Below are 23,762 nucleotides of genomic sequence, written 5' to 3'. Positions count from 1 at the left end.
ATAGAATAATTAAAAATCTGGTGGTCATTTCCACTGTTATTATTGATGTAACTAGACCTAAAGTCCTAAATATAATTAGGCCTCATTTATTTGCTGGGAACTGCCAGAGTTTAAGCTGTGGCTCTATTTTGACATATTCTACTTTTTCACAAAAGATAAACAGCTCCAGAGAAACCTCCAAAACTTCCTTCTTCTGTAACAAATATACTGAAACAGTCTTCCTTCTTCAAGGGCCTGGACACTCACCAGCCTCATAAATACATGCAATCAGAGAAGCTTTTGGTTGGATTTAGAAAGTGATTTGTGATCCTGCAAGAGGGAATATTTGGTATACTGTGGATTCCCTCACAGAGAATAAAACTCTTCTAGGCAAAGACTATATACATCCTACAAAGCAAACAATTGAGTGTTTTCTTAGAAGTTGAAGTATTTTTCTATTCTCTGTGCTGTATCTGTGGGACCCAGTTCAACTCTGCTAATATACATCATGTTTTTTTTTTTTTTTTTTTTTTAAACACATGCCCATATTTTATCTATCACACACACTTTGGTTTTTACTTACTAGTGAGCTAAATATGGTTTGGTATCTTTCTGTTTCAAAATTTTTGCAAACAGTATTAGAGTTTAATGTTTATACTCTAGACCTCACATCATAAAGCTGACCTTAGAAGCAATATTAAGGAAGCTACCTTTTGACAAGACTTTTTTGGCTTTCAGAGACAAAACCTCTTGTCCCAAGCATATGAGGTTCAAAAGCAAATCATTTTAATCTCCAAATCTATAAAGTCTGATAAATGCAATCTAACTGTATCAAGATATAATTTAGTCAGTTACATATGCATCATTCATATGTATACATACTATACATACACATCATAGTATAGATTGCTCCCATCTCAAATTTGTCATGGAGGCATAAGCTCCCTGTAGTTTTTAGTATGTGAATGACATTATTGGTTTTATGATCTTAGAAATGTACATGTACTTTATAAGGAGCACCTGTGTAACAATGAGCACAGCAGGAACCAAAGGACATTCATGCCTGAAGAGTGTCAGCCAACTGCTTGCTCCAGCTTCAAAATCTGTCAGTTAAATCTAGCAGAGTCATGTGCTTCCTCTAATGAACGTGTTCCTCCACCCATGGCTGTTGAACTCCCAGAAGCCAATAAGCTGTTCTGAATTTGAAGTAAGAGAATATATCTTGGCAAAGTGGAAACATTGCAATGAATAATGAATAGTTATCTCCTCTTTGCTGCCTGGGAGGGAGAGGAATGGGAGTCACCTTCTTCATAGGTGATTGACTTCGAATATCAGGCAGAGGGTTGGAGAAAAGGGACGGTAAGTGAAAAACAGAATCAAGTGTTGGTGTTTTGCTGAGAACATCCCGATAACTAGGAAGAGATCAGGGATGTATGAGTGACCATTAATAAATAAATAGCACTGAGGTATCTAAATCCCCTTGGCAAAGTTATTCCACATTTCCAAAGGGACAAATGTAGGGAAAATAAAGTCCTTAGATTAGAACTACTTTCCAGTTTTTCTTCTTTTAACAGAGAATATAAGAGAGAAAGATGAAACAGTCATTGAATTTCCTAAAATCAAAACCATATTCCATGAAGACCAAATGGTGCTGCATTTGAATTATTCTTTAGCCACAAATTAGCACCTCTCAAGAGCTTCATGTTTTTGAGTCATTGATTTTTGATAAATCCTGATTGGCAAATGTGAGAACAGATGTAGGTGTGCCAGACGGTTTTTCCAGACTTACTCAGGTCTAACTGCCAGACTTTGGACCAACTAAAGCTGAGAAAATTAAAGAAATAATTTATTCTCCTTCCCCTGACTCTAGGGATGGTACTCTCTGTGTTCACTAGTTCATGCATTGTGTGTGACATCATCCATTTGGAAGAGAATCACTTCTAGGCCAAAAGAAATATACCAGGAGAGGAAAAACAGAAAATAGTTACAAAAAACTAAAATATGCTGAAAAACAGGGAAAACAACAATTATCAGTTTTCCAAGATTTTATGAGAAAATGCTCAAATCCTTTGTGCCAATGGTGTTTATGGTTGCGGCAATGAAAATTCTAATTTTGTGCTCTAATGAACACAAAACGATCCATACTCAACCTTGGCAAAACTTAACAATGACTGTGTAATTGAAATGAGTTTGCCGTATTAAAATATTTCATAAAATTATAGGAAATGGCCAGATGTAAGAATATGAATTGGGAAGCCATAGATATGTGATACAATAGCCACACCACCTCCTTGTTTTGCAAGTAGGATGAAGAGTTTACAGAATTGAAGAACACCATTCATACTTAACACCAGCTTACTAAAAACTAATCCACAAGATGTTCAATGCTTTTGAGAAGGATCCACATAATAGAGTCATTTCATCTTAAGCATCAGAATGCATCAAGTTATAATTTACTTTTGTTTCAATATCTCTCAATGTTCTTAAAATGCCATCAAATTCCTTCTCCCTATACATTTGGAATGTAGAAAAGGGAAGACCATTCTTTTTTTCCTAGTAACGTTCCCTAGTTAGAGTCAGCTAGTGGTTCTAACCCATGCTAAAACATGGATGAACTTTGAGAACATACTAAGTGAAAGAAACAGACACAAAAGGTCACAAACTGTATAATTCCATTTTTATGAAATATCCAGAATAAGTGAATCCATAGAGACAGAAAGTAGTTTACTGGTCAAGGCTTACTGGAGGGAGAAATGAGAAGTGACTGCGTTATGGGTCCAGGGCTTCCTTGGGGGGTGAGAGAAATGTTCTAAAATTGATTGTGGTGATTGTTACAAAAATCTGTGAATATACAAGCCAATTAATTTTATAAATCAGTGAACTGTATGGTATGTGAATTATATCTCAATAAAGCTGTTAAAAATTGTGTTATGATCTCAAAATCCCCACTTTATATGTCTACCATGGAGAAAGTTTTAAGAGAGGAATAGACATTACTAAGGATGCTGACCTAGCCAATATGAATATTCATAATCATCTAATTAGTTGAACCATAAATCTCCAATTTTTTAGTTCAATTTACCTGCTTGCAATAAGGCTGTGGCTTAAAGACTGCTTAGGACCATTGTCCAGCTTAGTGGTCCCATTGGTAGGCTGGTGAACCTTCCAGAGTTTGCTGCAGTGGCTCCATATGCCAGAAACACCTTGTCTAAAGACATTTTTGCTTCTGGCTCAGTTAGGGGTAGCCTCACATGACAATGACTTTCCTTAACCCACTGATGGGTTGAAATCACCAACACAACTCAACTTTACTCATTCCAGCATGTCTCAAAGTTGATTCTGATATTCCATAGGCAAAAAGCTTCTAGGGTCAAATAAGCTATGGAAGCACAACAAGAAACTATGTCCCCCATCTTAGGGGTGCACAATGTAATATTAGGGGCTCAAAATTCAACTTAGAAGAAAAATTTTAAAACTCAGCATTTCCCATACTTATTTAACCACTCTCCACCAAATACACACACACACACACACACACTCTTACACTCACACACACCCCAAAGACACACACATTTGTTTTGTGTCCTTCACAATACCTATTAACATCCCTCAAAACACCATTCATGGACAATACTTTAAGAAATGCTGATTTAGCCCATCAAATTGGCTGAAGGAAGAGAGAACCACGACTTTAAAGCTTTTACCTCTGAGTGCTTTACCTTGCTTTATAGAATTTTAATTTTGAAAAAATGAACACGGATATGCAACACCTAAATCCCTAGGATAGTAATTCCTAATCTTTTACAAATCTTGGTCCACAAAGGAAAGAATTGGAATAGTATACCAGGATAAACTAACATGATGGTTTGCAGTCAAGAGGCTTCAGGGCTCCTACCCTTTGTCATTCCAGGGGTTACAAGGAATATGTCTGGATTTCAGTCATCTATACTACTAAAAAGCCTTGGGGGAGTTCTACTCTCAATAATCTATAGAAAAACTACCCCAATTCAACTATCTTCATGTTGGGAAAGTAGGAGACAAAATGTCTAGTCAATACTTGACTTAACCTGGACACTAGAATTTGTGCAGACACTACCACATTTTTTTTTACATTACTGTGTGATTGACTATAGTTTTGTTGAGGTGGTAGAAAGCCACATAGAGCAAAGGCATGATTTAACACCAAACTACCAAATCCAAGAACATAATTTGATATTCTGGAAAATGAGACTGAGAATGATTGTGTCCAAGCACCTAGAACTTTTGAGTAACCAGAATTTCTGTGCAAATGGAACAATGAGAATTTTTCACAGTGATAGTCTTATATGGTCTTTCTGAATTAGAAAAGATAATATTATGGATTACATTGTTTCTTATTAAGGGTATATAGCCTTCTAATTCCTTGAAAATCATTCTCTCTATATGTGGTAGCTCTATTAACCAAATTATTTGGATTAACCAGAGCACTTCTTCCCCCAGACTTGTCAAATATGAAAAGTGAACCTATAACTTTTTTTAAATGTCATAATTTTGTTTTTATTATTCATTTTCTATATTATTCTTGCTTGGGGAATTTGAAATAAATAAATTATATATATATATATATATATATATATATATATATGTAAAAATTTTGTAGCAGTAAAAATTATTTCAAGGATCAGCTTTCAAGAAGGCTTCCCAATATGCTTTCACTTGAGAGACAAATCCAATTCGACATGAGGTTTCATTATGAAGAAACTGTTACAAGTGATGACACTGGTTATTGAAAATTGAAATGAAGTGAGAGGAAGCTAACACAAATGTGTATGAGATTCTTTATTCTTTGAATGACACAAAGAACTCAATATATCTAATCATCTCTTATGCCCACTGGGAACTGAGCTACGGTGATATTGCACAGGGTTGCTTTTTGATTGCTGAAAACCCAAGTATTAAGCCATATACCACTTATATCAGTAGTTAAAAAGCTTTGTGTCAGTGCTGAATCTTGGGAATTGTTTTACTTTCCCTCTCTCAGTTCGAGTAAAGAAGAGTAATCTGGACACAAAATTCATAAAGGGAAGGTACCAACCAGTCAGCATAGACAGTCATTTTGGCTTTTTACATTAATGTCTGAATTATTACAAATCTAGAAGTAGATATTAGGTACATTGTCTCTGAACAAGTTTTCTTGTGCTTTGGTGAGTGGCCCAGGCAGAGAGATTTTTAAAAGGAATACAACAGGGGGTTCGTTTCTCTCCTTCTTATTGTAGGTTTTGCCTAAGAAGCTCAAGGATCAGATGCAGTCTGTACTTTGATGAAATATATGCTGTTTCCCTCTCTTGTTCATAAAACTATCCTTTCTGGATTTTTCTCCAACTATCCCATCTTGAATCAAATCAGCTTTTGAGTATCTGCCCTCTAGCCTCTAGAATTAATGTCATCCCAAGGTGACCAGCGTCCTCTGATGTGTGGCTTCTCTATCAATTTCCTCCTCCCTTTCCTTCCTCCTGGAGGCTTAATGTGTTCCATTTATAATATTCTCCATTTCCACTTGGTGAAGTTTGGAAGCTGGGGTGTATTTCCAAATTTGTGTCTCCCAGTGAGTTGTGTTACACTGTGCTGTCAAGATAACTATGGATTCTTTTTATAATTAAAAAAACCAACTAACAGGAAATGCCTGTTCGATAAGCCATGCCTGCAGAGGTAACATGAGATCTTCATTGCTCAGTATTATCATACCCTCTCCTATCATCCTACCCTCCATAATTCTTCCCAGTTAGTCAGGATCCTTGAGTGTCCTATATTATGTAAAAGAGCTATCTGTTAAGCATTTGAAATAAAAACTATCGCGAGTCTCACCACTACTAGTAAAACATTCAATGTGCATGTTAAGAGCTACAATTTGAATACTGGCCTGCTAGCCAATAAGTCTTGAAAACAATTTAAAGTAAATTCCCTGATATGTCTACTTATTCTACCATGTTTTAAGGGTTAATGAATGCTAATGAATGTGCTGCCTGAATGAATAGAAAGATTGGGAACTCAAACAGTGCCAACCTGGATAACATGCCACTGTCACCAGAAACCAGTTTGTCCCATGCAAAATCTCCTCTGGAGTATGTTCTTCATCTAGAGGTGATTTTCCAATAAAAATCAGCCTTGGTTATTGCAAGCACTGGAGCAACCCCCGAGGGAGGAGATCAGGCAATTCAATTCTAGGAAATGCTGTATGAGGCAAAATTAACCTTGTAGCAATGTTATTTCCTGTAACACGGTCTTGGATTTTGTTTGTTTGTTTGTTTGTTTGTTTTGTACACTTCAATATTAAGTGAGGGATATTTTTACCCCATCACTGAGATGTGACCAAAGAATTTAATAACTTACATATTCATGAGAAGAATATAAAATTAAAGAAAGCTTGTTTAGTTTAACCACTTTGCAGAGATATTGCCTAGACCTTGTGGCTATAAATGTCTGTGACAGTGAGTCAAGCCTTGCTTAAGGGCAGCTCCCTTAGAGCTTTGGAGCCATCCAACTTCTGCAACTATTGGCCAATGGGAAAAGCTGCTGAGTGTTTTTTAGTGCTGTGATAGTGGAGTATTGCAGGAAGGACAAAAGGGAAGTATCAGATGCATCTCACACTCCATAACTCCAAAGAAGAGGACAAGTATGTGAGTTCTGAAATTGGCTGCTTTGTGCCTAATCCTGCTGATTTCTGAGGATCAAGATGCCTTTCAAAAATAGAAAATTGCACGTGTTTTCAACTGTTGACTTAATGATGTTTTTGTTTCCTCGTCCCATATTATGAAAATTTGACTTCTGTCATTCTTGAAAATGCCTAATGACATACATCAACTATAACTACCCATGCATTAACCCCCATTCATAGGGAGGCTGATATCTTCACTCCTGTGCCTCCTCTTTTCAATTCGTAGAGGGAATGCATCAAAAGTATGAAGGTGGATATACACCAGAAGAATCACTTGGAGGGTCAAATTCTAGCTCTATTAATAACAGTAAAACTAGCTTTATGACGGCTCAGAGTAAAGCTAATATGGAATATAGATTATTATAAAATAAAACTCTATTCCTTTCCAAAAAAAGCAAATAATTTACCCTATGGTTAATAATTAATTCAGTATGATTTCCAAAGGGCAGCACAAAATCATACTTATTCTAAGACTAAACGCATACTCAAACTAAACTAGGACGGTTTAACTTTAAAGTCATATCCTTAGATGCTTGCACTTACTCATTCAAGACACTGAGCTGTTGTTACATGACAGCTACTATTTGAGATGCTAGGGTTACAGCAGTGACTAAAACAACATTCTCACTTGTATGAACCTTATATTCTTGTGGGAGGTGACACTTCAAAACATGGAGAGAGAGAGAAAGGGACAGAGTGAGAGAGAGAGAGAGAATGATGATTACTTAAGAGAAAAAATAAAGTCGGGTAAAGAGAGTGAGAATGTATATGTCATATGCTATTTTGTATACAGCGGTGGTCCAATATTGTTATTCCTGCTCAAAGCCTTGCAAAATTCCTCTTCAAGGCATTCAGTGTGTGCAAGAGGAAATCATTCTTATTTTGAACCACATTAACTGCTTTGATTTACAACTGCTTTTCTACATCCATGGCTCCGAATCACCATCTTAGATTAGTTTTTAAAAGTGAAAACCACATTCAAAAGTCTATCACCTATCACTAAGACCAGGAGAAGAACCTCATGCATGGTTTGACTGCACTCTCCAAGGGGATCTCCCAACGGGCTGTGCACCACAACAGCATCATTGCAGGAAGGGCACAGCTGTGCTCTGCTCTGTCATTGTAGGGCGGCCCTCATTTGGGTGTTGATTTTAAAAACACATAGCTTTTTCTAGTTCCATCACATATGTAAACAGATGTTTCTGTAGTGTTTGGAAATAGGTTCTTCTGGTTTTTTTTTAAACATTCTCCTCTACAATCTTGTTTCAATTATGTTACATCCCTGTTTGGAAATAGGTGAAGCTTGAATTATATGTGAGTGTACAATGTGTATGTAGAAAGTGTATATACACATCCACATATATATTTAAAACAAGTTTTCTAACATGTCTAATTTGCTATTCAACCCTTGCAACATGGTTTGAGTCAAGTTAAACTTTCACCTAGCCAGTGTTGGAAGTTACACACATCTCCAGTTTGTGAGACAGATGAATAAGTTGTAATTTTAGATGTAGATGCTATTCTTAGCAGATCCCCAGCAACCACACTGCAGCCTTTGATAACGCAAACATGAATGAGTACGAATGAGCTCTCTGGCTGCCCTGAGCTCCCTTTGCCAGGCTTCCATGGAGGAATATAAGCCACAACAGTTTTCTGAAACACTTTTCCTAAGTACTTGGGACCCACTTGTTGTGACAGTATGGTGCTGAGAGGTGCAGAAGGCAGTAAACAAATTGGAAAAGGAATGAGAATTGAGAGAAAGATTCGAGACCTTCTTTTATTTATGGCTGCCTCTGCCTGCCCCAACAAGGGGAACAATTCTGTCTTGGATTTAAATTACCATGGTGCATGAGGGTATGCTGATATAGAGTATATAAACACACGTGCATATAAAAACTGGATTATAATGACATATAATATACCCCTATGCTGTAAATTCTACAAATAAAAACACTTTCCTGTGGAAGAATGATATACTTTTTTTTTTTCCCCCAATGATGGCTCTCTAGTTAATTCCTGTTGATTTAGGCAAAAGCTTTCAGAAAGCAGATACTATTTGTTTCCTATTTGAGTCCCTGGCCAAAATGAGTCATTTCTATAGTTCTCAGTCCCCCCAAACTAGTAGTCAACTGAATAATAACTTATTACCTCGGGCTCTTGACTCTGAACACATTCTGTGGTCGACAGAGGACTGATTTACTGTTTGGAGCCCTGTATATAGTCACCATGGGGGCATGCATCATTTCCCTGCAAATAAAAATAGCCCTACTGTGCTTATGTTTTGGGCTGACAAAAACACATTCAGAAAGAAATTTTATGTCTGTGAAGTGAATTCAGAAACTGAAGCTAAAATAATAGTGTTTTGTGTCATGCCTAAAATACTGTATCTTAGTGTAGCCTAGACATTTGAGTAATGTGAAAGGAACTGTATGAAACAAACATTTTGAAAAATGCAAGAAATAATCAAGGGTTCATGAAGCTACAAGGGAACAGCTGAATGCTTACAGGAACTCTATATGAGCTGAGATTTACATAAAAGTCCACAGAGAAAGATTAGCTAGATATAATCAGAATTTGATATGTCTGTTTCTTTGCAAACAGTTTAAAAAGAGCACCTTATAATCTCTCCCTAACTCTAACCTTTAACTTTCTAGAATAAAAGAATCCTTTCCAGCACTTTGTTACTTTCACCCACACTGCATTGCTCTCCTCCTAATACCAAAAATAGGGCCCAAGTATTAATATTTGGCAGTGTGATGCTTTAGGTATACTGGCACATGCAACAACCCTTTCCTTTCTTTTCTATTCTGCAACTCACACACTTGGTATTTTCTGCTACTGTGAAAAATACCCCCCTGCCCCAAGCTGCCTCTAAGTACCAGACATTGCTCACAACACAGCATCTGCTTTCTTCTCTTAGTGCCTTTTGAAAGTGTTGTTCTGCTCTCTTGAATGGCCTCTCCCCACTGTTCACTGGGGGACTCCTGCTGAGATAGGGAGAGCTCACTCTCAGCAGTTGCTCCCTCCTTCATCTCTGCCCTATACAATGCTGCACATGCTTCAATCATACAAAAACGACCTATTCTGTAGTGTAATGGCTTTGTCTTTCCCTACCAGTGTGTGGGGACTCTCACAGTAGAGATCTTACTTAACTAATCTCTCTATCAACTGTGTCTGGCACATAGTAGGGACATCATTATTGTTAGTTAAAAGAGCAAATGTGTGGCTTGCTTGAATTCTAGCAGGTTAGCTATGTGACTCTAAATTTTTGACTACTGAAAGATCACTACATGGCAATATTGAAGTAAAATTCTAGGTGTAACTCTTATGTACCCAAAACTGAGCTGATTTGTGTGGGCAGATTAAACAGCGTTGTCCCTTTTTGTCTAAACAGCAAACACTAAGAAGGACAGAGTTAGAAACTAACACATGGACCAGGCAGTATTTTATGAATGTTGATACTAAAAGTAACATGGTTTAGTTCCCTTTAAAATGGTTTAATTCCACATTTGCCAGCTTAGTCGAGGTCCATCAGATTCACCAATAAATGGGTGCTTTCTATTTTATCCCTGTGGTTATTAGGATATTAATTTAACACCTAAAGAGAAAAGGTTCTCATAAAACTTTTGGAATGACGAGTGATGGTAATTTGGCAACTAATGTGTTTGAAGTTTTGAAGAAACTTATCCTTACAGATATAAATTTTATATAATTGAAGTTGGCATAATTGTTAAAGAACCCGCAAATATGATGATTCATTAATTTTTGACACATTTGGTGTCATGTTCTAAGAAAATAAATTGTTAAATAAAGTTATATAATACAACTGAAAAAACCAATAACACATTTCTAGGCATTGAAAGTGGACATGTGTGTCCTGAGAGGGAGTTGGTAAAAACTGAAGAGTTCCTGGAAACTTGGGGTTCTGGGCAGTTTGCTCTTTGGGTCTCAGTTTTCTCTTCTGAGATTGCCTAGATGGTACAAATGCAAATACCAATGAAAAGAAAGGTGTCCAGAAATTTGTGCAAATTTCATTAGCTGTGAGAATGATTGCTGGAACCTGTTGCATCCAATTGTGTCTATCTGAACAACAGAAAGAGCCCAATTTATTTTATGCAGCTGTTTAGAGAGAGATGTTATTGGTATCTTTCCATTAATTGTCCTTAAATTGCCTAGAGCCAGTTAGAGATTGACTAGAGGTCTGGGGAGGACGTAGGAAGCACATTGTTGAGGGTGCCTCATTATCCTGAAATGAGTGGACTGGGCATTTTGCCCACTGATCTGAGGAAGTTCACTGGGGACTACTTAGCTCCATGTATCTCACTCAGTGGAACCCACCCCAAAATTTCCTATACCCTCATCGAGGACTGTGTCTCAGGGCATTTACAATTCATAAAAATAACTTACAGTAACACACTGTGAAAGAGACATAGGAGCCACACAGAAGAATGACAGAATAGAGAACCCAGAAATAAATCTAAGCATTTACAGTCAATTCATTTTCTTTTTTTAGAAAACTTTTATTTTAGGTTCAGGGGTACATGTGCAGGTTTGTTATATAGGTAAACTGCATGTAATGGGGGTTGGATTTACAGATTATTTCATCACTCAGGTAATAAGCATAGTATCTGGTAGGTATTTTTTTCTAATCCTCTCCCTCCTCCCACCCTCCAACCTGAAATAGGCCCAGGTGTCTGTTGTTCCCTTCGTATTGTCCATTGTTCTCGTTGTTTAGCTCCCACTAAAAATATGCAGTATTCATGTTCTCACTCATAAGTGGGAGTTGAACAATGAGAACACATGGACACAGGGAGGGGAACACATACACCAGGGCCTGATGGGGGTGGAGGGCTAGGGGAGGGAACCTAGAGGATGAGTCAATATGTGCAGCAAATGACCATGGCATATGTATACCTATGTAACAAACCTGCATGTTCTGCACATGTATCCCGGAACTTGAAGTAAAATTTAAAAAAATTATGCAGTATTTGGTTTTCTGTTCCTGCATTACTTTGCTTAGGATAATGGCCTCCAGCTCCATCCATGTTGTTGCAAACTACATAATTTCATTCATTTTTATGGCTGCATAGTATTCCATGGTGTATATACACCATATTTTCTTTACCCAGTCTTCCATGGATGGGGATTTAGGTTGATTCCATGTATTTGCTATTGTCAATAGTGCTGCGATGAACATACATGCGCATATGTCTCTATGGTAGAATGATTTATATTCCTTTGGTTATATACCCAAAAATGGGATTGTTGGGTCGAACAGTAATTCTGTTTTAAGTTCTTTGAGGATTTGCCACATTACTTTCCACAATAGCTGAACTAATTTACACTCCCACCAGCAGTGTATGTGTTCCCTTTTCTCTATGATCTTGCCAACAAATGTAGAATCAAACATTTTTAAATGGAATGAAGCCACTTTATTGTTAGCAACAACACTCAATTCTGTGTTTCATGAAACATTTGCCCTGCCAGACAAAGATATCCTCTGGTCAAACACATTTGGGAATCCTTAGGTAAGACAAAGCTAAACAGAACTCCTTCTCTGAGCCTACATTATGTGAATGTGCACAGTGATGCTCCAGGAAAGGGATATGATAGAAGAGCCAAAACTTCTTGGTGCTGGAGCCTTTTGTCTAAAGGAGACAATCCCACAAAATTTGTTTGGCAGAACACAAATCAGATTCCACTGCCTTATCATTCAGAATGGTGACTTAACTGACTGACATTCTGCATGTCTGTGATGTGCATATATACAAGAACAACATAAGAGATATGGACTCCAAATGCAAAATTACCTTTGATCCGAGGGGGCCATTTCAAAGGCTTTACCCAGTGTCTTTGGAGCCACACTTATTTTCTACCTAAGATAAACTCTAATGATGTGGCTTCTTGTCCTTTATTCCACAAATGTAAAAGGTGAAAATGGTGGGGAAAGGCATTATGTGTTTGTGCACGTGTGTGTGTGTGGAGTTAAATATAGATGCATTATACACACACACACACACACACATATATATATAATTTATGTGCATGCATGAATCTACATCGAACTAACAGGGCTAATATTGTTCTAAAATGAGTATAATCATAAAACAGACTTCCAGGCTTTGGCTTTTTTAAAGAAGTGGAATGTCCATATAAATAATCTAGCTGAGGCCTATAACAAGGAGGTGACACATGCAATTTCATACTACAAACTAATATCAGATTTAAGACTAGAACCCCGGTCTATCAACTCTTTGTGTTTAATAATTAGGGGACTGATTGATAATTCACATTCAGTACCAAGTGAAGAGCTCTTTAATACCATTTGACTCTACCATGTGAATCTCTTTCATTTCAATGAGCTCTGAGGGGCCCTAAGCTACCATTTCTACTCAGCCTTGGTTTCCAACCTGGTCTTTCACTGCCTGCACCCCATCAGGCATCCTGGGCTCCTTGCTTTCCCTTGCCAGCACCAGTGTTGCAAACCAGCAGTCCTTAAAATCCTGGTGCAAATGCTTTCCCCTTCCCCATTGTCTCTTCCATCTTTGATGGTGTTAACTAGAAGCATTTTTTGTTCTTAGAACCTCCCTGTAATTTATCTGTTCCCCATTTAACAAACATTTCTCTCCCTATATATCTTGTGCTTAATTTTTTACAAACCGATTTTATCTTTTCTGCTGGACTCTAAACTCCTCAAGGGTAGGACCTATCTCAGATTTACTTTTAATTCCCTCAGCATATATCACAGTTACCAGAATGTTGTAGAACCTAAATAAATATTCATCAGGTGAATAAATGAATAATGTGCAAATATCATAGTCAGGAAAATTTTTGTGGCTATTTGTCATTTTCACTAATGAAAGCAACATATCTATAATGAACCAGGTCCTAAAAAAACTGTAATTTCCTACGCAGAGTGGATTCTGATCCTGAATTGTGAAAGACAACCATCACATTGTTTAATGTTGTTAAAGTGTAAAAGCAGGGAAGAATTTTATGGTTGACAACAGTGTGTGCATGCTCTCTCTGTTTCTTTCTCTCTCTCTTTTGGTAACAGATGTCAACATTGGTTAGATTCAACTCAACTTATTAGTGCATGGCTTTTAGCCAAAAGCAATTCACATTTTCAGAAATGTACTATCACATATGTCTTAATAACAGAAATGTGTTTTTGAAAAAAAATATATGTGATAAGTCACATATGGTGGAAGAAATCTGTAGATCTCTCAGGCCTTACTGTCACAATGAAATCTTGGAGATGACTGCTGCAGAGCATTAAAATACAAGTGAAAGTCTTTCTGACACATTAAGGAGCTATAATTTGAACATACTAATCAAACTCTGATACCAGTATGGTTCCACTATAGTGAGAAATACACCAGATTTCTCTTGTCCTGATCACTGATCTTAAGAACACTCATGTTTGAGTCTTACCTTCAGAGGTAGTATTTAATGTTTCAAGGAAATGGCATTAGTGTATCCAGGTACATTATGTGCTTACATTGACTAGGCATATATTTAATTTCCTTTTTAAATGGAGCATAATTACTGTATATCAGAGTCTCCCTATAGCAATGAAAGAAGCAGCTTACAACCATGAAAATATTAAAAATAAATTGAATAAGTGGTTAAGAAATAGGGGGAGGGAGGCGAAACTTTTAGAAACTTATTAGCCATGTACTAATGAGTTTATTTACCATCACCATAACTGAAAGCTAATTTGACCTTAGTTAGATGTGGAAGTGACAGAATTTTAGAAAATTCATATGATCTTTTCTATAAATCCATCTACACACAGTTTGGAAGACTAGCAGTATGCTCTAGATATGTGTTCTATATGTTCATTGGTTTCTGAGGCATCAATGCCCTGTCAATGGATCTCATGTCCATATGATTTTCAAAGGTAGTGAGTGAAGAGCGAGTCTGTTTGCTCTGAATGAGAATTAAGTGGCATATCAACCCTGGAAAGTCCTAAACACACAATAAGGGCTCAGTAAATATCTACTTATTGTTTTAAAGGCCAAAGGAGAAAGGATTGATAGTTTAACCTTCAGCATCACAAAAAAGCTTAATGCTTTTTTCTACCTCACCAACTAGAACAGGAGTCCACAAACTTTCTATAAGGGACCAGATGGTAAAAGTGTACAGCTTTGTAGGCTACATACATTTTATGTCACAACTACTCAACTCTGCCATTGCAACACAAAAGCAGTCACAGACAATATGGAAATGAATGAGTGTGGCTGTGTTCCAATAAAACTTTATTTATACTACTGAAATTTGAATTTCATATAATTTGCACATGTCAAGAAATGTTCTTCTTTTGATTTTTTTCCAACCATTTGCCAAACTCCACACCAAAGGGCTATATGAAACCACACCCAATTTGTGTTCATACTTGAATTGTAAATGATGCCATTGGGCCTCTGTTTTCCAGTAAAACTGTACACAATTTTCATTGTATTCTCAAAAAGACAATCAAATGTTATTTCTTGATATGAGATCAAACAAGGAACTGGTCAGAAACAAAACAGCTAGAAATAACCAGAGCAATGGAGGAACATTTTTCCATGTGCCATGAGTCAAGAATAACAGGGACTGGACCACTTGGTTAGTTACCATACATATTATGTACTGTATTTTGACATGATGGTGACACTCTACTAGAAGAGCGCCACCAGCCTTATCAAGCCTGCAGGCTAGGTTCCTGAAATAAACCTATTTTCCTGGAAGAATCCCTGTTTTCTGGGATATGTCCAATTTGTTTACTTATTCATTCAGAAAACATATATTGAACATTTACTCTATTTGGGGTTCCAGTGCATTGTGTGTAACTGAAATTCTCTAGTGTTACCGGGGGAGGCTTTGTTCCTCGAGCTCCCAAGATAGTGGTGGCCACTCCCAAGATAGGGCAGGCCTTTTGTTCTCTGACCTGGGGTTCTTGGCCTCATGGATTCCAAGGAATGGAATCTTGGGCCATGTGGTGAGTGCAATAGCTCTATTAGAAGCTGTGGGTCATGGAAGAGAACCATGGAACCCAGCAACTGGTGTTCAACTTGATTAGGACGAACCCAGGCACTTAACTGTGCAGGAACAATGGCAAGCCTTTAGCCCAATCGGGAGTGGCAATGGGCGCCTCGCTGAATCAGGAGCTCAGTAGACACCCTGCCAGATCCGGAGGGGTGGAAGTCAAGGGCAGGTCTGCAATGGCAGCATTCAGCAGTGGTGGATGGTGAGCAAAAGCTCAGCTCGAGCCGGAACAAACACGGACCAGAAGAGTGTGCAGTTGCAAGATTTTATAGAGTGAAAAATAGAGCTCCCATACAATGGGAGGGGACCCAAAGGGGGGTTGCCTGATCTGGCTCGAATGCCTGGGTTCATATCCTGATCATTGTGCCTCCCCCTGTGCTCTCAGGCGATAGATGATTTGATTATTTCTTTACCTCCTGTTTTTAGCCTAATTGGTATTTTAGTGAGCTCTCTTTACTACCTGATTGGTCAGGTGTGAGCTGAGTTAGAAGCCCCATGTTTAAAGGAGGGTGTGGTCACCTTCCCCAACTAGGCTTAGGAATTCTTAATCGGCCTAGGAAATCCAGCTAGTCCTGTCTCTCAGTACCCCCTCTCAACAGGAAAACCCAAGTGCTGTTGGGGAGGTTGGCCGATGACTGCTCTAACTGCTTCCTGCTGAATTGGGGCATAGTAGGGTTGTGCAGTTGAGATTTCCTCGGGAGGGGTGCCTTTGATGTCGTCAGAAATGGCAAAAGGACTATTATATATAAAACTTTTTAAAAACTTTGACTGCGTTTTCCTGTCAGGCAGAGCAACTGAACCCTGCTGTGGAGTTTTTTGTTTCTGAGCTGAGGTCTTGAGGAAGTCTCCTTCTTCAAGTGCTGAGTTTGGTATCATGAACCCAAACTCATCCTGAGAACAGTATCTTATTTAATTACAAGGACAATTCTAAACACCTACCAGTTGGTTGTGACTTAGGTTTATTACTAAGCGGATTTTCAAATATATTTAAAGCACAAAACTCAATAATCCTGTGACTTCTAGTTTCCCTTCCTTCTTTTTATAACATTCCTCAGAAAGCTAGACATTAGATAGAGTCTGCACTGTGAATTAATAAGAACTCATAAAAATACAATTACTGTAGGGTCAAATTCTCACAAGGAGCAAAGAGAAAACAGGTCCCGCTTCTAGGCCATTAGAATAGAATTAAATGCAACCCCAAACACTGCCGATGGGCTATTCTATGCATGCAAAAATGCAGCTTGGGAATCACTTCCTATTGGGAGGGCTGGAGCTTGGAGACATTTGCCATTGAGGGCCTCGATTTACATTCCTCCAGCCCTAGCCCCATGCCTTGTGACCTGGGGCACACATCTGCATGCAGGCGGACTGGAGGGAGGAGTGCAGTTGAACTGCAGGAAAGAAGATCACTAATCGCCCACCCAGGGACAAAAGCCCTGACCCTGGCCTCATTAGCACCACCTCTAATTCTCCGAGCTTGCCAGCCACAGGGTCACAGTGGAGGAGACTTTAGGGCATTCAGATGGAAAAGAAATCAGGTTGCAGAGAAGATTTCAACCCCAACTGCACGATTTGACAAAACCTCAGCTACTACAAATACTTCCACAGGACTACAACATAATATATCTCCAGACTACGGATATCCCTCTAGACGTTACAGAGCCTGATAGGAAATATTCTTTGGCCTAAGAAAAATGAAACTTAAAAGCAAAGTACACAACACCTTTTGGAAAAACGTACTAGGGCTTGGATTTAATGGTATGCTAAATGCTACCCTGGTGCCCTGGAAAAGTTAGTTATTTTATTATACAAAACATAAGCAGGCTTCTTGTCATTGGCATTAGCTGATCCATTCTCCCAGAAACTTAAAAATCAATGTACTCTCCATTTCTGTATTTGGTATCAATATAATGGAAGTCAGCCGAAATAAATTAACACATAGTTCCTCGAGATGTGATACTACCAGACCTATAATAACCCAGCAAATAGAGAAAGTCCTCCCTCAGCCACAGAGCTGGCAGGGCTAGCATGCATTGTAACACTGCAATCAGATGTTACAAACCCAAATGACAAGACAGTCATCCTTCTTAATTTGAAAGTCTCCCTTCTGGAAGAGACAGGGATGTCTAAGACGTACTATATTTAAAGGAGGTCTGTGTAGCTTGTTTATGATTTAAGAGTATCTCATAAAATGCCTTGGGAGTTGCTTTCTGTTAGCTAAAACAAAAAAAGAAAAGCCTTCGGTTAAGTATATTTTATGAGCTTTTCATTAACTGAGTATTGAGGCCTTGATGCCAAGGTGCCAAACTTCCCCACGTGGCTGGAAATCACTTGGCACACTTTCAGTCATTTATGTCTCTGTCATAGGTCCAAGGTTTGCAATTAAAAATGTAATCTTTTTAGCATGTGCAAAACCCAAAGGCTTGAAGTACTATGTATTGAATATGATTATAATAGAATTTGGCAGCTATTCATGGATTGCACATATTAATTTATGTAAACTGGGTACAACTTGGGGCATTTCTTCATCAGGAACACAGGAAAAAATATAAGCTGGTCCCTGCTCATTGGAGGATTTTTTTTGGCTTGTTTTGTTTTTGTCTTTAAATTGTCATGAATAGAGATTAACTCAAAATCCAAGGTCTCTTTTATGACCTTATTTTTTCACATGCATCGAGTCCATTAAAATTAACATTTGCAACTAATAAAAATAATAACTTACTTCACAGGATTATTCCTAGGTTTTGCCTTTTCAACAGCCTGTAAAGAGAAGAAAAAATGCAATTAGACAATATTAGCAGGCATAATCATTGCAACTAGCTACCAAAACAATAAGCAATATAAAATGCTCTTCAGAAACATAAGGAGCTAATCGAAACAGGGTGCTGTAGATAAGCAGACTGGAGACTCAGAAAGCAATTTTCTTCTCCTGGGAAACACAGTTACCTGTCCAAGTGCAGCTTTCCAATACAGGCAGGCCTTGTGAAGGCTGCCTAGAAAGTTCATCAGGGACCATAAAAGTGGACTTCTGGGTGCACAGCTAGGGTCCTTCTCTTCCCACCTTTCACTCTAATCTTACCCTGTTTGGACCTGATTGTGTTGTAATGACAGGTTGGGGAAACAGATGCAGACGGAATGGTCGTGGGCATATCTTGGATTTTTAGATTTGTGGTAGGGAACTGCTCACCCTAGCACTGCTGCTGACACCTGGCCACACTTCCACCATGATAGAAAGTCAAGTGTCCATTTCCAAAATCATTTTTATTAGCCTACACCACAAAAGGACAAGGAATGACTGAATACTGAGATCAATTTCCTCCCGTGGATCATTAAGAAAATACACACCAAATCATAGAAATGAGGAAATCCCCGGGCCTCTCGGCCTGCATTGCCTTAGACATAGAGCCTGGTTCCAGTTTAGCACTGAACCCATTGATCTGTGTACAGTCCATTTATCATTCATGAAAAGAGCTAGTGATCTTCACAGTACATTAGAAGAAACAACTCAGATCATCTGTCAACAGCCCTCTTATTTCTGTTTCCTTCTCCACAGGGATTTCATCTCCTTCGATTCTTTTGGAATTAAAATGTTGCTAAGCAACACAGCTGGGGGTGCTGATGGCAGAGTGGCTACAGTCTATCAAACTGTTTAAGCACCTGGAGGGTTTCAGTGATGATTTTTTTTCATATTTCTGTAGCATAATTATGTAATCAGAACCAAACTTGTACTCCCGTAGACTTTTTCAGGCTACAGACGCTACGTTTGATAAAAAGAGCATTGAAGCAGCCATTTGACAACCTCAGCGTTGTTCAGATCCTTTACAAAAGTATCTGTTTGGGGACCTTTATATTTGTGAATCTTGGAGGTGGGTAAGGGCTACAGAGAAGAGAGAAGAGAATACTGCTGTAAATTAGAATACAGAGGCAACCACTTTTAGCAGAGACAACATGTAATCTAACTCTGGACTTGACATTCTGGGTGACAAGTGATATTCGACACACTGAAACCCTCTATGCATAACAACTGAATAAAACACTTCCAAAGTTTAGATGTTAGTGCTGGAAATCCATGCTTCCATTTATTAAGTCTCAGGTTCTGTTTCTAGATAAATAACCATTAATATTTGGGCACTTTCTTTGGCTTGGTAGGCAAAAATCATTTTCTCACCGTCTGTGCCTGAGGTTGAATTTTGGCAAGTGCTAGAATAGGAAAAAAGCTAAGGAATGAGGTAAGAGGTGAAAATGAGAAAACAAGAAATATGTGTCTGGCTGGCCCAACTCATCTGTCACATGTATCTTGGATATGAAAACCTGTTCATTTGCAGTCCATGTACAGAGGATGCGAACCTCACTCATCCTGCAGATTCTCCCATGTCAGAAGAACAAAGAGAGAGAAGGTGCTGGCAAGAAGTGGGGACTGGCACACACCTTTCCTACAGCAGCAGGACCCAGTCTGTACACACATGCACACTCACATCTGCCTTTTTTTTTAAAACACCCTTTTCTCTCCCAAGTCTGGCTGGTTTGCAATAAGATATAGCAGTAGGCTGAAGACATGTCACTGTGGAAATCACATGAATCCACTTTTTTCAATCCCTTAGACTCCAGATAAGTCTGTTCTAGAAGACTTAGGTTATCACAAAGTAATGGGTGCTGTGTTCAAGTGGTTTCCTTTTAAAGCATGCTGGATGTGATAGGATGAGCTTGCCACTGGCAGGAGACAGGAAGAGGGAAAAATCAAAGTGACATTGCTTAACCTCCCTTTGATTCGGAGGCATGTTTTGTGAAAATATCCTTTCTGCTCTATGCTTTGGAATTGCCAATTAGACCCAGTTATTTTTCTCTGATCAGGAGGAAGATGATCATGTTTGAGGCCAGTTTCTTTGAAACATTCATATTTTTATAGAGCCAACATAGGAAAATAACTTCCTTTAAATTATTTTTTCTGGGTTGCCTGGCTATTGATCGAAAATGTCTATGCTGAAAGATTCTCCTTTCTTTGGAAATTAACTTGCTATTATTCTGATGTCCCAACAGCTCTAGTCAGATGTCCTCATGTCATCCTCTTGTGTGCTCATCACCTTGAATCTCTCAAGTAAATGATGGCAAGTAAATGACGGTGGAGTAAATGATGGCAGAGAACCTCACCATATGAGAAAAAGCTCGCAATTTGTTACTTTGCTTTCACTGTAATTTGATGTTGTTTTAGGCATGCTATGAGGAATTATTACATTAAGAGACTTTGAGGAAAAAAATTTAAGTGAATTATTTATGTGCAAATGATACGTGAATTATTCTACAAGATACACAAAGAGATAATTTGTCTTTTGAAATGATGGGACATAAGAAGACAATCGCAAGTTCCGGATACACATGCCAGAATGTGAGACACACTGCAAAAGGAGGAAAATTAAAAGGAAATGACATAGCACAATTCACCAAACATCAAGACAGTTACATATTGGGATTGCAGCTAATTTTAAGTTTAAAAACATACATTAAAGTAATTTAAACTGATTGGAAAATGGAGGCTGGAGAGTTAACAGTTGTGTTGCTTTAATTTATAACGTCTATATGCTTTTAAAAACCTATATTCTCTTTAATTTTTTTTGCCATAGTTCCCTATCATGATACTTATCTCACAATTGAGGAAGCTCTAGTATAAGAAGAAACCATAAAAGAAATTAAAATGTTAGAGAATGTACTCCAGTATGGTGTGATGTGAGGTAATAGGCTAGCGTGGAGAGAGTGCTGTGCCAGAAATGTTAAAAACCTGGATTCTAGTCCCAGCTTTGCCACTTACCCTATTGGCAAGTACTAAACACCTTTGAGCATCAGTTTCTTCATTTTAAAAATGAAGATAATAATTTCTGCCTTTTCTACAGCAAGGGTGGTTGTGAGTAGCCAACATCGACAACAGTGCTCTGGAAGCTGCAATATGATATGTAAATGCAGTGCATCTTGATTGTGACTGCTTTCTACACAGGTGTTCATGCGTAGATTTTTACAGCCAGATAGTTTATGGGCTTACTGAGTAGAGGCCATGTTGCGGTATGAAACCTACGTAGTTATTCCAATGAGGATTATAGGAACCACTATCTTCTACTCTCCATATCAGTAGTGGTTCTGGAGTGAATAGAATGCTTCTGTCTGGAAAGTGCTATTCACAGAAGACTTTGATATGTTTAGATTCTACAGACCTCTCTTTTTCTCTATTTGTCTTTCTCTCTTTTCTCTCTCTCTGTGTTTCCAAGGAAGCCTAGGATGATTCCGTATTTTCCAGCTGATCTCTCCTTCAGTAGCCCCTCCTTCCACACTTCACTCCATCAAAGAGGCTCTTTACTTCTTTATTAACGTTGGACCCTGAGGATGGGGAAACCCTGAAGCTCCTATTCTACATGGGCCACCTCTGTCATGGGGTATCTTGAGAAATTAAATGCAAGGAAGAAGGAACTTCTCTGATTCCAAGGAGGATTTCTGAGATGACTCCTCTCTCATTATCAGCAAATTTATTTCCTTTGGAGGGATGATGTGGCTACAGACAGGCTCAGAGTTGCTCACTCACTAAACCTATGTTCCTGAAAATAAGAACCCCGTCTTTCTTTTATATAGATAATCCTTGTGCGGCACTAAAGCTCAGGTAACCCAGGAACCATATTGAATTACATAAACCATATAACATAGCGCTATTACAAAAAAATAGGTAGAAAGAATGAAGGAAGGAAAGACTGTTGCTATCTCTTGAGTCCCATCCACATGGCATACACGATATCATATTTCCTTAGGGATAAAATGTGACATAAAAGATGCTTAGAAAACTTGCCAGCTGTTTGCTGTATAATGATAACACTTCTTCAAAATTCTTTAGCAAGGTAATTCTGTCCCAGAGATTATACTCCATTAATTGTTATTCTAGTCCAATAGACATGTATACTATATTTATAGAAAATGTAGAGAATCTTTTGGGGGTTATAAGAAGCATGCTTTGAACAGTTACAGTCAAACTTATGACATTATCCCCCTCCTTTTACAGAAAACAAATCTAATGCAATATGTTTCCTGTACGTTGAGACTGTCAAAGCGAACATTTGGATGGCCTAGAGATATTGTGGCAGTGGACTCAGGTATTGGTTTTTTCCATAATCAATAATAATACTGTCAGTCAAGCATAAAGTGTGATTTTATTAGTATTGTTCTATATTCCTTTTGCATTTCTATTTCATATGCATTTTCCTTACATTCTACTAGCAGATACATCCAAACTGGGTTTTTACATTTCTTAATCAAAAGGGAAAAGCCAATCGTTCAGATAATTTCAAATAACTGGGTATTCAACAACATGGAAAAAGACAGAAAAACAATTAATTGCATTGATTTTGTGTTTCTTTGTTTTGTTTTGGATTTAATTTTTTTTCACATAATTGTTCTGTGAGACACAGCCATACTCTTAACTTAGCAGCATGTATTGGTAAATTGCATCGATTGCCTAAGTTCAGAAGAGAAACTCTTCTATTAACAAATGAACTCATCATTAGGGTATTCAGATGGTCTAAAGTCAATACCAACAGAACTGGCTAAAACAATTGAAGAGACATATACTGACAGCACTTGCTTAAATATAAAAATGAATTGCTTAATTACAGCATTTAAATAGATTTCACTGGAATGAGTAAAATAGCAAAAGACAATGTATCCTGTAGGCTGGGGTTTCAGCTGGCATTAAGCACACACAGCCAAGGGTGGCAGATTAAGAGGACAAAATGTCACTCAAGATTTTACAACACCTGGGTGCCTGAATTTCTGACTTGTCATACAGGGATTGTAATCTTTAGGAAAACACTAACCATTATTATGCATGCCTGAAAACGTGCATGGAAATATCCTGTATTTGAACTTTGAACCACTAGGAAGCAAAAACATGTTACCTATCTTTAGATCACTAGGCTTTCCACATTTTAACTTTATTCATTCTTTTCTGATAATCAACGAAATAGGTCTTTGCTATACATAACAAGGGCAGGAATATACTTTTGACAGACAGAGGTTGGGGAAAATTTGT

General features: G+C 38.0%; 1 protein-coding gene across 6 annotated transcripts in view; it reads right to left on the bottom strand.

Annotated features, from left to right (window-relative positions):
• Positions 1–23,762, bottom strand: part of AFF2 (AF4/FMR2 family member 2) — a 503,764-nt gene that overhangs the window by 75,107 nt on the left and 404,895 nt on the right. For all 6 annotated transcript variants that reach the window (XM_025372179.1, XM_025372181.1, XM_025372180.1 and 3 more), the window contains one exon: positions 18,426–18,463. In XM_025372179.1, coding sequence (XP_025227964.1) covers positions 18,426–18,463 — 38 coding nt within the window. The remainder of the gene's footprint in view (positions 1–18,425; positions 18,464–23,762) is intronic.

The sequence above is a fragment of the Theropithecus gelada genome, chromosome X (genome assembly GCF_003255815.1).
Source record: "Theropithecus gelada isolate Dixy chromosome X, Tgel_1.0, whole genome shotgun sequence".
Classification (NCBI taxonomy): Eukaryota; Metazoa; Chordata; class Mammalia; order Primates; family Cercopithecidae; genus Theropithecus; species Theropithecus gelada.
The sequence above is the reverse complement of the archived record's forward strand: the minus strand, read 5'-3'. Positions and strand labels throughout refer to the sequence as shown.